The 16220-nt window shown below is 39.7% G+C and overlaps 2 protein-coding genes across 4 annotated transcripts in view; one reads left to right on the forward strand and one right to left on the reverse strand.

Annotated features, from left to right (window-relative positions):
- Positions 1 to 8123, forward strand: part of LOC109627448 (uncharacterized) — a 65377-nt gene extending 57254 nt beyond the window's left edge. For 2 of the 3 annotated variants that reach the window (XM_069529963.1, XM_069529962.1), the window contains one exon: positions 5295 to 8123. In XM_069529963.1, the coding sequence (XP_069386064.1) occupies positions 5295 to 5355 (61 nt within the window). In that variant the 3' untranslated portion in view covers positions 5356 to 8123. Of the gene's footprint in view, positions 1 to 102; positions 1732 to 5294 lie in introns of those variants that run through there. The other variant, XR_011243781.1, reaches the window with a different exon arrangement.
- Positions 7223 to 15054, reverse strand: utp6 (UTP6 small subunit processome component). Its single transcript, XM_069529961.1, has 19 exons — positions 14815 to 15054; positions 13916 to 14000; positions 13778 to 13819; positions 13548 to 13640; positions 13067 to 13114; positions 12919 to 12982; positions 12634 to 12752; positions 12379 to 12456; positions 12208 to 12289; positions 11712 to 11793; positions 11415 to 11593; positions 11000 to 11079; positions 10811 to 10888; positions 10035 to 10214; positions 8979 to 9059; positions 8648 to 8757; positions 8485 to 8551; positions 8172 to 8244; positions 7223 to 7810 (listed from the first exon to the last, which is right to left on the reverse strand). Exons 1-19 carry the CDS (start codon positions 14904 to 14906, stop codon positions 7656 to 7658), a joined length of 1788 nt encoding a protein of 595 aa, XP_069386062.1. The 5' UTR covers positions 14907 to 15054; the 3' UTR covers positions 7223 to 7655.
- Positions 15055 to 16220: the final 1166 nt, after the last annotated feature.

Here is a 16220-nt window from a genome sequence, read left to right on the forward strand (position 1 = left end):
GCGTCTCCAGGTCGGGCTGCTCGTCTGCGGTGCGCTCAAGGTGTTCCCCTCTTTTATCGATGCTGTTCAGGGGACTATATGCATCCCAGGTTCACCACACACCTCTCCCCCGTTACCTCCCAGACCAGCAACATGTGAGCGCGCTGCGCCTCCTGGTGGCGAAGGCGGGCCACGACACACCACTGTGCGCGCATGTGGCGAACACGAGCTGTATTGTTTTATTCAAATGAGTGAGTGTGATCACGTGAAGCTGCACATTGATAACAGCGTGACAGCTGGATCCTTCTGGAAAGATTTAATAGATAAACATCTATTCTATATGTTAGGTTGTGTTATAATCTGTCTGTACTTTATGTAGTGTTGCATTTATCCTAATCCTTCATTTTACCATAGGCATAGCATATTCTCTTGTTCTCATCTGAATTTTCCCTATTTAGTATTTTTTATTCCACTACGTGTTCCTCTGTTCTCTCTGCATTTTTCTCATGATCTGTTTTATTCTGATGATTTGTATTCTGTTGTAACCCACTGTCATATTTGCTTTCTATTCTGTTCAGTTGGATTCAGTTCAGTTTGTTTTTTCGGCATGGGTGTCAGGTGAACGATGCCTGAACACCTAGGATTCTGTCCAGTTCCATAGTGAAATATGAGATGAGGATGGTGGCAAATGTGTTGTGTGTTTGTGTGAGTGTGTGTGTGTGTGTGTGTGTGAAGATATTTGTCACAGTCAGTGGTGTCGTTTTAATCATGTGCTTCCCCCAGTTGGTGACATGTGGTCACATATTGTGCAGCTTAGCTTAAGAGTTTAAAAGTCTTTATTGTCATAAGTACAGCGAAAATGCCGTAGCACCATACATACATTACATTACACTATACATACATTTACTTTACTTCTCCTACACCCTCTGTTGATATTAATTAAGCTCTGTAAATTTTGAGTTTATCAAATCAAACTTCTTTAAGTATTCCACTGGAATAATATTATATTTTTCACATTTTAAGAAGAAGTTCATCATTGACAATAAAGTTGACTTTGACTCTATTTTATTCTATTCTATTCTCATATTTTTATCCCATTCTATCGATATTTTTTTCTATTCTATTGCCTTTAACATTCTATTGATAATTAGCATTCAGTCCCTATACAACTATTGTGAATTCTGCTATAATATTACATTTGAATCCTTTTGTATTGATAGTTTTATTTCTATTCAGTTTATTTATAGCTATTGTTAAATGTTCTATTCTATAGGCTAAGTCATGCTCTGCTTCAGAGCACGTAGTGAGGCTCACTCTCATTTGGCATTCAGCTGCTTCAGTGTAGAAGAGTTCCACAGTAATGCCGGAAGTTCTATCAAAGTTTTATCAAAATAAAAGAAAATAGAATACAATTGTTGTATTATTTATTTGAATTTGCATTCCAACTTTCTACGTGTTGAACCAATATTAACGCCACACTCCCTCTTCCGTACACATTTGGAACATGACTGTCACCCTCAACTGCTGTAACTTATGTTAAGAGGCAGTTTTATTTTGGAGGACATGACCGGAAATGACTTGTGTGATTTTCACTGACTTGGCAGCAAATAGAAATGTCCGACCAGCAGGTCTGTGACAGGAACAACCAGACTCCTTCTAAACAGGATCATTCACCACACCATCTACAGCAGGACGGATGTTCTTCATCACCCTCACCCTCCTCTTCCTCTCAGTAACATCTGACAGAGGGAGGTGAGTTCTCATCTTGCCACTAGTGTGTGTGTGTGTGTGTGTGTGTGTGTGTGTGTGTGTGTGTGTGTGTGTGTGTGTGTGTGTGTGTGTGTGTGTGTGTGTGTGTACTTCAGTGTTTCTCTCTTACTGTCCTCTGTTTTCAAACCGGACATGATATTTCCACTGGCCCCATGGTGGTGAGAGAGCGAGAGAGAGAGAGGAACACTGTATCTGTTGCTGTGCAGAGTTTTGTTTCCAACTCCAGCAGCTCAAACGTCAAATCACGTGAATCCACTGAGTGCATTTATTTATACTGGAATGACGTCAGCAGGGCAGGGGAGAGAGAGAGAGAGGGAGGCAGGAATGTAAAGACCGTGTGCGTGTGTGAAACTGACCACAGTACTTCAACACTGGCACCTCTTCCACAAAAACACTGAATCTGTGGCACAAAAGCTGATCAATATCAGACTGCAGAGAGGAAAGCGTGTTGTCGTTTCCCCCTGTGGCACCAGGGTGCAGACAAACACATGGTACCTTTCTCACTCATGGTCTTCTGTTCCAAGGATTAACAGTTCACCTGTCACCTTCAAACCAGTGTATACAGTAGGTGACGCCCGCTGACTGCTTCAGGTCACGTTAGCTTCACTGATGAGTGTCTTGATTCTAACGGGCCTGGTGGAGCTGAAAGGCCTCCTCAGGAATACGGTTTGGATCTCCTTCTGCTGTCCTCCACTTTTGGATGGAAGTAGCTTGTGAGGCCTGAGAAGAATTTTGTCATTCTGCTCAGCATTATTCTCTTGCCGCCAGAGGAGGCTGCGGGTGCAGTGGTGACGTCTAGAGCCTTGTCAGAGCACCAGGAGACGTTGTTCATGGAACCAGCGTAACCAACATCTGCTGCTGAGAGTGGTCGCAATCCTCAGTTTGGCAGACCCTCATCGCAGTTTGGGAGTTGATCAGACTGGATGAGGTAAGACAATCAATTAGTAAATCAGTCAGGGTGAATTAATTAAAACCATCAGTCCATCCAACTTAATGTGTTTTTCAGTTCCAGCATGAAACAACATGTGGTCACTCACTAGTCTCCGCTGTCGACGTCCTCTCTCAGGTGGCTCATGGTAATGAAGGGCTGCTGCAGAGCTTGACGAGGAGAGATCCTCTTAACCCCTTCAAGACACAAATGCCATGCCGTCTTCCATATCAGCAGTCTCCAATTTTGGATGGATCTGGATTTGAAAACAGGTTTCAGTTCAGATGATCCAGCTCCCAAATGACAGATAAATAACTGGTACAGATCCAGTCTTCACTTGCACAAATCATCAGAGAGTACTCACATGGACCAGGCCCTTCAAAGAGCTCGTCAGGTTGATAGGGCTTTGGAGTTCATTTGGACTCATCTTGTTAGCAACAGTAAATTCTTTTGTTGTCTGAAGGAACAAAAGGAAAAAAAGATGAGAACAGTATGATTGAAAGATGCTCCAATAAAATTCTCAAACAAAGAAGAAAGTGGTAACTCTACCATCAGGCAGGATGAACTCACCTAAACCCATACGGCTGGATCTCCATCCCCAGCTCGACTTGGGACGCCATCATAGCGCAGCCAAAGTCAATTAGCTTCACCCTGAGCAGCTGGTCCTGCATGTTAACCAACATGATGTTGTCCGGTTTGATGTCCGTATGCAGGACGCCAAGATCTTTCAGGGCATCCAAAGCCACCAAGAGCTGCAGAAGGAAGAAAAACATGTTTTATTTGTTTCCCATGTCCTGTGTCGGGTGTTAGGTTGAGGTTTTGGGGCTCGCTTTAACAAGAGTATTTGTTTCATGGTGCATTGATCGCGGCTACATACCTGCTTGGCAATAGGGCGGATCTCACATAGAGGAATGGGTTTTCCCTCTCGCTGCTCTAGCAGGTCATTGAGATTCATTTCCAGCATCTCAAACACCAAGCAGGTCTGTTGCTTGTGTTGGAATTGTTTATAGAACTTGACAATGTTGGTGCGATCTGAATCCAGCTCACTGATGACATCCAACATGGCTACCTGGAGAGAATGGAGGAGGCACGATAAGACAAGACTATCAGCAGTTTGTGATCAGCTACATTTTCTGATGGAGCATACAACGCACAGGAATTTTTATACATAGACTTCAGTTGTCTACCTCATGCTTAGTGTCGTCTGGGTCTTTCATCAGGATTTTCACAGCCATCTTCTCTTTGGTCCTGAGGTTCATGGACTCAACGGTTGTGCCGAAGCAGCCTTCCCCTACACAGTCCAGGACCAAATAGTTGGAAGAGCTGCTGTGAAGCATCTCTCCTGCCTGAACTCCAGGTTCTGTCAGTGCAACAGTGGAGAGAGATGGTGGAGACAAATTATGTCAGTGTGAGAGGTTCATTCAGTCGACACACAACTGAACCAGGAGTCACGTGTCTTTGTATTTCTGCGGCTGTTATTTTAAGACCAAGTGAAGACTAAAAACATTGAGTTGATTTCCTGATGACTTCAATTATATATGTTTTCAGTTAACAGGTCAGACATGTTGATGGTGTGAGCAAAAACATCACTTAAATAACAAACAATGAGTTATATCTTCTTGGACATAAAGTCAGTGCAGAAGGTGACACATAACAGACCACTTGTGTGTTACTGTGCATTTAGAGGGATTCAGCCAAAAATGAAAATGCACTCATTATCTACTCACTACTATGCAGATGGAGGGGTGGGTTTTTTTACGTTTGAAGAATCGATCACCATTGACTTCAGTTATATTGGATTCTGCTCTAACACTGTTTAACCCTGAGACTCCAGAAGAGTTTTGTGGACAGAAACACTTCATCCACCGCTCCATCAATAGTGGTGAGTAGACGATGAGTGAGTTTTCCCTTTAAGGATCGGTTTTACACAAATTTGTGTGTTTTCACAGAAGAAACATTCAGCTTAGTTTTACCTGACACAGCACAGGACTCCGACAATAATTCTGCAATGATCACTTGATCAGTTGGTTCATCAATTGGCACAAAATTTATCAGCGAGTATATTTATAATAAATAAATAATCAAAGTCAGTTTTTAAGCCAAAAATATCAAATCATTTAATGGTTCCAGAGTAAATGAAAGAGTTTGTTGTTTTTCCTTGTTGTAGCATGGTGCATTTATAAATCCCTGTTAATCCCAGTGAATTTGATGTCTAGAATAAGAAAACACGACTTTGATAACATCCCCTCAGGTTGAAGGAGATTATAATGTGCACTATAACTGAGCAAAGGCATTTCAGTTTTCTGGTTTTTCTTATAAAGCAAGTACTTTATCAATTAATTGTCAAAAGAATTTGCTTGTTGAGTGAGTGAGTGATTTCAATTATTCAAAAGCAATAATTGAGTAACTATATAAAAACTCCAATCACATGAGTTCAATGCAAAACAATTATTTACTTCTGTGCCATCAGAAGTTTCTAACAGACAGTTTTAGTTTTATTTTCACAAACAACCGTTGGTCGTACATATTTATCTGTGGATGATGTTTTAGAAGCCATCACATTGCCCACTCATGACTCTCCCTCCTCACTGCTCTGTGTGTCACCCTCTTCTCTCAGCAGTGGGTACGTCCTGCGCCTGGCTGCAGGCGGCCCCTCACGATGGTCTCTCCAACCATGAAAGCGTTGGTGGATGCTGTGTGGGCAGTGTGGAGCATCGGGGCCTCCATCTATGACTACATCCACACCAACGCCATGGAGGAGCGCATCCACGCCCTGGAGAATGTCATCACCATCCACCAGTGTGTGATCGGGCTGCTGTCTGCAGGCGTGCTGACGCTCTTCACTTACATCCTCTTCAAGAAGCTCTGAGGAGGTGTGAAGGGGCGTGATGGGGCTGGCGTGTGAGAGGTGGAATGACCAGAATCAGACACTGACATTGAATGTGGTAAAACAAACACTGATCAGACAGATAAAGGGGAAATATACACTTTGGGAACTTGAGACTCGCTCATAAGAACTGGAAGGTGCATGCAGTTTTCAAGGGAGCAGACACATTAAGTTAAAGTTCTTTTAAAAAGCAACATTGCGGTCCCACACATTGTATAAATCTGTTTCGGGGAAAAACACTGAGGTCGCTCATGTCGTCTGTGTAGCAGGTGAGAGTATGGGGGGGCTACAGGGTCGGGCTACTTTTTAAAGGCCAGTTTAAACAGTTTTTGTCATCACAATGACAGATTTCATGCTCCAGTATTCAGGATCTTTAAAAGTTCATTTAAATTTAAATTTAATACCTAATTTTAATAGCTTAAGCACAAAAATGATTCATTGTTCCCCCCTGAAGATTAATTTTTAACCTTTTTTACCATAAAATAAAGCATTTACATCATCACAGGACATTGTGACTCAGCAGTTCAGTGCAGGTTTTACAGACTGGATTTAAAGAAAATTATTAAAGGACTTCAATATGTAAATATATAAAAAGTTATCTAGTGCCAGCAGTTACAGAGTAAATAGGAAACCACTCCAGATTTGTCTTAAATCTGCATCTCTACATCTATTACAGACATTTCACTCCAAAATGTCAGTAATTTAAAGATGACGGGAAACAATTGTTTTGACACATAACTGCAAAGTTTAGAAGAGTTGAAGTAGCTTAAAATAACAGTAAGCCAGTAAATATACTTACAGTACATTATTAGTTACCCTGACTCAATCTGTCATAACAGTGTTTGTCTGAACTATTCAAAAACATTTCTTTACAGAAACCTTCAGCTGACTGTGTCCACAGTTCCTTGTCTTAACTTGAAAAATAATAATTAGTTAAGTCAATTGCCTTAAATCACATTCTTTTCTCTCTTGTTGTTTTCATGTTTTCAATCATTTCTCTTGAAGCCTAAGAAAATACAGGAGACGATAATTCCATTGAAACTAGTGTCTGGAGAGAGTAACTGTCTCTCACATTCCCCAGATTTAGCCACATGGATCTCTAACGCACATCTCTTTCAATTTATCGATTGATGAATCCTTTCAGACACATTGTCTGTGACTATAAGTATATTTTGTTCTGTCTGAGGAGTGTTTGATAAGACCCTCATATTATCCCTTATGATACAATATGATTGGTTTACTTCTGCATCATCTTCATTTTCAGTGCAACATTAGGATTCATTTATACAGTATAGTACTTTTTCCTGTAAATCCCCATTGCTGTTGGTGCCAGTGCAGTATAAGTGTCCTTAAAAGCTGTAAATATGTTTAAATGTCCACAGTTTTTCAGCTTTCATACATGTGAAATCGCTCTGTAGTACTACTGCTGCTTAATATTTTATAAGGCAAAATTTTGTACCATGTATCAACATGTTTAAATGAGATGTATAGGTATTGACTACAAACACTGGATCAATGTGTCATGAGAAGAAGAACTTTAATCAGCTTCTCTTGCTGAGTGATGAGTCATTGGAAACTGCAGCCATTAGGAGTCCTGATTTTAGTTTGTATATTTTTGTGTAAATGTGTTACTGTCCCAGGAGTAACACAAGAGAACGTGCGAGGACGAAACAATGTTTTATTTTCATTTTAACAGTCGGGTGGAATTCAATGCAATTAAACTGCACCTCTCTTACAACAGTGCAAGTTCCCAACATCAGTCCAATGCAGTGTTGTGTACAAAAATGAAAAGCTAAAGTGTGTAACACTTCTGATTGAAGTTGTAACGACCAGAAGCTTTTCTATCACATCTCTGAACATTTCTTCAAACAATCCGGTAAAACCACTGAAGAAGAATTGACTGCAAACTTCAGAGACTGCACCACTGGGTTGGAATTCATTAGCGGACATGACACCAGTCGTCTACAGAGAAGAAAAGAAGAGGAACCCCTGTCTGAAAATACCTGCTGCTTCTTCAGCTGACAAACATGAGTTGTTGGAATCTGAACTCAAAGGCCTTGATCTCGACTAAACGGACCTTTACATATGTGGTTATAAGTGTCCAGTCTGCAGGAGAGTGTGTTTGGAAGTGAATCTCTCCACACTTTCGCCCTCCAGGAACTTCATGGCTCTCCAGTGGATCTTGCCACAGTTCTCTGGCTGCCCGCCGGGTCCCAGCTCCAGCTGGATGTACTGCAGCCACAGGTCTTGAATTAAGAAAACAAAAACAGCAAATTTAAACTGAAGATGCACAAGGACCTTCTGATTAAATATTAGTGCTTAACAAAAGGCTCTTCAACCTGCTATATTCCAACTTCTCCAGACTAATACTTTGTGTTTGCTTCAGTCTCTGTCAAAAAACAACTTGAGTAATTGTCATTGAGGCGTATTTATATCTTCAAATCATTGAATTGACAGTTTGTTTCGTTTTTTGTGTGCAGTTTTGTGAAAGATGGAAATGTTGTCCTTCATACTTGAATAACATATATAACAATATTAAACATTTTTTGACTAACACTACTTTTCCTCTTGACCCTTGTTCCTTTAAGTAATTTAAACTCCGCTCACCATCGTCTGTTGTGCCGAACTCCTGCAGGGCCCTCTCGTAGTAGTCCCTCAGGTTGTTCATTTTTGGATTCTCCTACAAGAACAAACAACATTATTTGCTAATCAATCCTAATCAATCAGTCAGTGTGTCCTCATAATCAATCAAACTTTCAGTGAACTTAATAGAAACACATCCATTTAGTCAGTGACAGATAAGAGAGTAAAATAACCAATATTGTGAAGAGTTCTTACTCATCATGTTGAATCTGTTCATTTTCTAAAACCTAAAGTCTTTTAGAATGTGTGGTGTAGTTTACAAGTTTGATGTACGTACTTGTTCCTTCTCGATCTCAATCATCCTGGTGAAAAACGTCTTGGACAAGGGACGGTTTTCCTGTAGGCTACAGAAGAAGAAAGAGGTTGAAAATGTCTTTCTTTTGTGTTAGTTATTATTTAAATTAAGGACAGCAAGAGCAGCAGATGTGGTTTGTGTTTACCTTGTAAAGGCCTTCCTCACTTTCTTGTAGCCTCCGGTTGAGAAGGACCAATCAAGGTAGCACTCCTTCATCTCCATGGCAACAGCCGCCACTGCAGACACAAGACCTCTCTGGCAAAAGTCAAGAAAACAAACACTCTCAGTTTGGAAGCCTGAACATTGAGCAGCTGGACCCTGGTCAGATCTGGCATTAACACCCATCCTGAGAGGTCTGATCACTCAGGACGGATTTTAATATCAGGTGTGAATTTCCAATCAGTCACTGATCAAATACATTACACTGAAGAGAGTTCTGTGAATCAGTGTCAAACTGAAGGACTAAGGTGTGCTACCTTAAAGACGGCCTCTGTTTCCTCAGGACTCTGGTTGGCTGCGCTCCACTGCACCAACAGCTGCCACAGTGGTAAACTCTCCTGTCAGCACAGGAAAGAGAAGATAGTGTATAGAAATCAGCTAATAGCTCTATCTTGTTCATACGTACATCTGCACTTACTGGAGATTCGTGTTGTTGATGCATTCTCCATTACCTTAAAGAGCCTTTGTTTTTTTAGGAAGTGCATGAATATAAACCCTAAGATGAATTAGAACATGTTAATTATCTTCGTTAAATGATCTGTAATTATCGTGCAACCTGGAACCATTGTATTGTCTGACACGCCAGACACAAATGAACTCCTTGAGGTTTTTACTGTTTCCCACCACTTAGAGAGAGCGTTGATCTTAAGAGAAAAGTCTTGCGTAATGAGCAGCGAGTAGTAATCCTCCTCACACAGCTACTTCTCACAGTCTTATGAAACCCCCACCATGAGCAGCTCTAAGCAGCTGCTCTGCTCACTACTACAGATGCACATGGAGCAGAGCAAGACATTTATATGTACAATCACACAGTATAACACTACTGTCATGTACTGTTAAACACTCACAGAGGTCAAATTTGTGAAAATGATAAAATCATCAATTTGCTTTACTGATGATGACCCTCCAGTGCTGTAAGGGTTAGATCAAATATGTTTTTTATCTTAAGTTTTGAAAGAAAACCTAAATCTGGCTTTAAGTATACAAATAAGGAATCTGTGGGTTTATGTTAGCTGAAGGCTGCTTAAGTGCCTGAATAGAGACAAATTGGGCCAAGAAGATGGCCCACTTTACAGTGTGTGTGTGTGTGTGTGTGTGTGTGTGTGTGTGTGTGTGTGTGTGTGTGTGTGCGTGTGTGTGTGTGTGTATTCTCTAAGGATTATTCTGGAGCATAATAGGAGCATAACTGATGTGTATATGTTCAATGTAAGAAAAGAAACTAATCAAACATGATGTGATTTGGAACAAATTACGTGAAATCAAAGTGAGTGCATGCGCCTGTGTGCATGTGTGTGTGTGTGTGAACTGTGTACCTTGGGATTTACGTGTGTGAGAGCATCCTGGAATAGCCTCGCCATATCTCTGCTCCCAAGCTGTATGAGCGTCTGCAGACTCAGGCCCCACGTTGACACAGACTGGCTGTAGCGCGCCGTAGCTGCCATGGCGACACTGGCTGCTCCCTCAGCATCTCCAGATGAGAGCAGGATCTGCAACTGGTCACATGGGGGAAAACGTCATGTTAGTTGATTCCAAATATCAGTACGGAGTGTTTGTTACAACCTTTAGACATAATTATCTATTAGGAAAAGGTTAAATGAAGAAAGATTACTTTATCATGTATAAAACTGCCTTTCTTATTATTTCACTCAGGTAAATAAATAGATGATTTAATATTTGTTTTAAATGAATACTTGGAAAGTGTTACAAGGATCTAAGATCTACACATTATCATCAGATACTCTGTCTTCAGGTGCAATCACACACACTGTGTTAATTCTGGTCAAAATTTAAAAAGGAAAAGTCAGAATTCAGTCATGCATTAAAGGTCCTTCTCCTGGCCAACAGTCCCACTTGTCTGTGCCTTTACTATGCTTGGGTCTAATTCTAGCTTGAGATGTTATCACAGTTCCCCTCTTACTAATCACACCCTTTGTTTAAGTGTAGGAAAGTTATGTTGCCTTATGAACTGCAAACAAACTGGACAACTGTAATAAAACATGTTGACAAGAAGTCTTCAAATGGAGGAAAGACCAAACCCTGCAGACCTAAAGACCCTGAAGACTGTCGTTAAATAAAGATGTTATCTTACCCAGTTCTTGTAATAAACCTCCTTCAGCAGTGAGGAGTCGTGAGCACGCTGCAGAACCCCCAGCAGCCTCTCCTGCCTCTGTGAAACAAACACATGAACAAATGTCAGTATTTACTGCTATTAAAGTAAATGATGTAGTGTATTATAAAATAATGCAAATATTGTTCAGTGAAAAAATCAAAGACTCACTTTTTCCTTCAGCTCTTGGACGTTGGTCTTTCGTTTCTGCCTTTCCAAGCAGAAAGCTGCGTAGCAAGTCCACATGGGCTCTACAGCACAAAGCACACAAAGCAAAGCAGTCGTCTGTTAAACTGGCACAACCTGGTGTCAGTGAATACATCAGCAGTAATTTAATAAAGGAGTTAGTCCAATCTAAGATGTTTTAGAACATTTTACACAAAGGAAACAGCAGCAACAGTTTTTTTTAACTAATCCTCTTCTTATTGTAACTGTAATCAAGACTTTTTCCTGCTTATGGGTAATTTTCATACTTGATAAAAACCACAGGTCACTGTATTAAAATTCCAATGTCTTTTTGGAAAATTAGCCCTAATAACCCTTTGCATTTGTTCTCTGTGTGTGTTCGTATGAGTGTTGATCGTACCAGTGTTGAGGCTCTTGACACCCTCCTCATAGACCTGGCAGCACCGCTCCTCTCTGCGGTTGATATCTGACGCTCGGCCTTTGGCGGACGTCAGCTCCTCCCCTGCACCGGGAGCCTCCAGCTCCCTTTTGGCCATGAAATCCCACGTCAGGCTATCCTCTGTGTAGTTTGTCTGTAAGCTGGAAACAAGTGGAAGGGAGAGGGTGTGTTCATGCTTAATGCTGAAACTATATTTCAGTTCAAAGAATGCAGTGTGTGACAGAAAAAGCAGCTATATTTTAAGTGAAGAAAACGTACTCTTGCAGGATGGAGTCCTGAAGCTCTTTGGTGAAGTCAAAGATGGCTGCGATGGTCAGAAGTGAGATGACAAACGCTGCCTCTGTGGGAGAAAATCATCAGCAACACAAAGAAGTGAATCTCAAGCTACAGCAGCCGGTTATCTTAGAATTAGCTTAGATTGGAAGCAGTGGGGCACAATTTGCTCTCCCCTCCACTGAACTTCCCCAAAATTAATGTATTTGAGTATAAAAATGAAAAAATATTCTGATGTAAATCAGGAATTTTTACTATCACATCATGTGTAATCAAGACAGAACATCTGACCCAAGCATAAATTGTGCCTTCTGTGGTACTTTGGTTCTCAATACCTGCACCAATCACCATATTACATCTGTCTGTCTAAAAAATATGTTACAAAAGGAACTTGAAACAGATTATCTTTTATTTCAGCAATAAAACTCACTGAGCATTTCTATTTCTGCACAGAATCACAAACCAATTTTAAAAAGCCCACCTTGGATTTTCCCTGTAGCATCTTTGTACACGACCTCAGCCAGTTTACCGCTCAGGATTTCTGGAGAAAACTCATATTCACCCTGAAAGGAGTGGCAGAGCAGATACTCCGTCACTGAATAGTAATTGATAACAGAGTGAAAGCTTTGTATTCACGTCATGACGCACTCACCAGGTCCATCTCAGCCATTTCCAGCTCTTTTTGCTGCTTCCTCAGTTTCTCACAGTGCAGCAGCTCCATACGGAAGTACTAGCAAAGAGTTGCAGGAGTAAATGAAAAGGATTTATTTGACACATGCATCCTCAGTCTGAACTTTTTAACAGCTTCTTTGTCATTCAAGAGAACCGGTGGTCCAAGTTTCCTCATTTAAACTACAAGAGACTGAATCACTTTCAATTCAAAACGTGTACATTTTGCTGCTCCTACCTCCTGGTAAACCTTTTTGTTGTCTGGGTGGAAGCGCAGGGCCCTCAGAAACAGGTGTCTGGCACTTTCGGAAGAATTTCTATCCTCCAACTCACTCTTGGCGGCCATGATCCACAGAGCTAAGGAGTCAAAATTAGAAACAACTTAAGTCTATTTGTAGGAGACACTTTCATCCAATCTTATTTTGACAGAGTATGCTTTCTATTAAACCCCCAAGATGACAATACACTACATTTAGAAATAATAGTGGAGCCATAAATGTGAGTTAAAACAGTTCTTCTGTACCTGGTTTGTCAGAGTGGATGGCGAGCATGGACGAGAACACTTTACTGATCTGGCTTTTAGTGGCCTGATAGGAGAAACCCAGAAGAAGCCGAGATTAGAAGAGAGGACACAGTGTTTTGATAGAATCAGCAAATGATAAAGTACTAACCCATTTCTTGCAGAAAGCCACATGTGAGAGCCAAAGCTGCACATCAGTCTGTGGGAAACAAAACATGTAATAATTCACATGGTAAATACTTTCATTTATTAACTCAGTTTAGAGCAAATATTAAACTTTACACAAAGTAACATTTCATTGAATATGTATGTTTTCCTTTGAGAAGGTAAAACACAGCTATACATTTATTCTTTTGAGCTTCAGAGCAGCATTAAAAAATAAAAAATAACAAACCCCTCACTTTACAGATCATATTTAATTGTAAATAATGATCCTCAAATGCATTTCAAAACTATGACATGGGTTTAAAGAAAATAAGTTTGATCAAAACTTACAGCCAGGGCAGTTAGATTTAGATGATTTATTTGATTGTCCGAACTCGATTCATCATCAATGAGTTGAGCAAAAGGGTAACTAACCGTAACTTAAATAAATAGTAAGTAATAGTAAGTAAATAATGCGTGTAGGGTACCTTCCACTTATTTGTTGCTCTTCTGAAGATGCTGTTTATCCTGTGGATGATGGGGAACTCAATCTCTTCTCTTTTGAAGTGGTATTGTATGTGCTGCAAATGAAAGGTTAAGTTAAACAATGTTAACTACATTAACACTGTACTTTACTTGAATACAATCCACAGTCACTATGAAGGGGACATAAAGTGATATAATGATGCCATTTCCATTGTCGCTGAAGGTCACTTACCACTCTTCTCTTCTTCACCAGTTCTAAAATGTTGATTTCATACTGTAATCAAACAAGATATGTAAATAAATCTTTCATCAACTTAATTTATTTGATTCAAATCCTGAATGAACAACTTGCATGATAATGGCGCTGTACCTGAATGAAAGCGATGAAGTCTTCTTTCTTTAAGATCAACCTGTGGAGCTTGTATTCCAGGGCCGTCGCTCTCTTGATTATGGATCTAGAAAAGTAAACAGAAACATGTTAGCTTCACATACATCAACACACAGTCATGGGAAGAGTTCTCAGGTGAAAGAGACACACTGGAGATACTGAACTGCAAATCATAATGAGAATATTGTTCCTAGTAGTAGTATGGTTCTACAGAATATGTTTAATAAAGACATTTATATTTGCCTTTTCTTTTATTAAGGGCCATTAAACCCTAATGTGGAAAATGCTGTTGACACTCTGTTCAAATTGGATTTATAAATATCTACAAGATGGAGACTTGAGTTAGAAACTCACCTTGAATTACTTACTCCATAAAGTCTACAAGTTATTTTATATTAGTGTAAGATTACTTATGAAGTACTTTGAAGATAGTTAGATGTTTTTCTCTGTTTTAAGTTTTACAACATATATATTTTTAATGAATGGCAATTATGTACTCAATACAGTAATCATATTGTATTCTGATCCTCCCCTAGATCTGGAACTATATAACGTGGCACACCTTCCATATAACACACATACTTAAAACATATATATCATATATAAATCTGAGCAGTTCCTCAGAAACAGTGAAGATTGTCTCAAGTTCATCCCAGTGTTCACTTTTTAGTTTAGCTCCATTAACATTTGATCTGTAGAATATATCAAGATGCGGAAAATTGATCATTTTGTCCAGTTTCTCACTGTATTTAATGTCGAGACAAATTCTCGACAGGTCACCAATATTCCTCCATGTGTGTTGTTAGAGGTGGACGTGTTGTCCAGTGCTTCAGTGTGGTGTTGGAGGGCTGTGTGTGAACACCCGGTGGATGGTGTCTCACCTGACTTCCTTCTGGGTGAAGAGTCCCACTCTCTCCAGCTGCTCGAGCTCAGGGATCCGCTCCTCGATCCGCTGCTGAACCACCTCCGCCATCTTGTCACGGCTTCAGCTTTGACACGTTACTTCGCGATCTTAATGTCGGTGACTCCAACTTCACTGTGGGACAGAAGCGCTGAGGCGACCAGGCTGCTCCTCGGCTCCTCACATGGGTGGAAGTTGTTATTTGAGGCATTTCCGGTTCCGTCTGCTAATGGTTACCGTCGGGAAACACGAGCCGAGCGCGGCTCAGACTGGTTGTGCGGACACATTTTGGATCAAACTGTCGGTGTTAAGATATTTTGTCTGGTTCACACAATTTAAAATGTTTTTTGAGGGTTGAGATTAGTTTTTAATGTCAGGATTAAATTTAGGTTTAGATGAGAGTGAGGATTGAGGTTTGGTTTTATTGTCAGGATTTAATTCAAGTTCCCCGTTGGCTGTCCACACTGTAAATATATTCTGTATATGTTGTTTTACTTTGTATTATATTTCTTGTGTTCATGATATTTTTCTTACTTATAACTTTATTAATTTTCCACTGGTGTCTTTATTTTAACTATGCCCCTTTGCTATATAAACACTGCACATGTCCCTGCATTGAGATATTAAATGATTATATTTAATGGAAATATTTTTGGTTTTGATAACTATTATATAGTGCATCTACTTAGTTTCCTAATTAAACTCAATCCCTGTTATGGAAAATACCTACACTGCTGTGGAAATATATTTGAAGAATTTCTAGGGATAAATTGTTTTCATCTTGAGTTAAAAACAACATTTTTATACAGTTTTTCTATTAGCAGGTCCCATACTGATGTATACTGCAGTATGTTCATGTCAGCAGCAGAAAGTAGTGCACTTCAGTAGTTTCAAAATGTGAACTTTACTTTCCATTCATGTTTCAACTCCATGACAATTCAGACTGATGTTTTATTCACTGTACTACATTTATACAACTGTAGTTACTTTACAGATAATTATTTTTGCATAATCAGATCATAAACTATGATACACTATAAAATACAAACTATTTAAAGTAGCTCAAATACAGAGGCTTACTAGCAATATTGAAATGTCACTTACACCTAATAAATTTCCAATAATATATATGATAAATACAACACCACAGTTTTTTTCATATTGAATACTTATACTACTTAGTTACGTACTCTTAGTTAAGTTATATCTTAAATGAAGTATTTAGTATAGGGAGTATTTGTATACAGTGGCAACATGTTTACTTTAGTAAAAGATCTCAGTACAACACTTGCTCATTTCTTGTTGCTCTGCAAGTCTCAATAATATGATGCAGTGAATACCAGTGTGAAAACAGTTTGAAAATATTTAAAAACTTATTAATCAATT

Source organism: Paralichthys olivaceus, chromosome 8 (assembly GCF_024713975.1).
Source record: "Paralichthys olivaceus isolate ysfri-2021 chromosome 8, ASM2471397v2, whole genome shotgun sequence".
Classification (NCBI taxonomy): Eukaryota; Metazoa; Chordata; class Actinopteri; order Pleuronectiformes; family Paralichthyidae; genus Paralichthys; species Paralichthys olivaceus.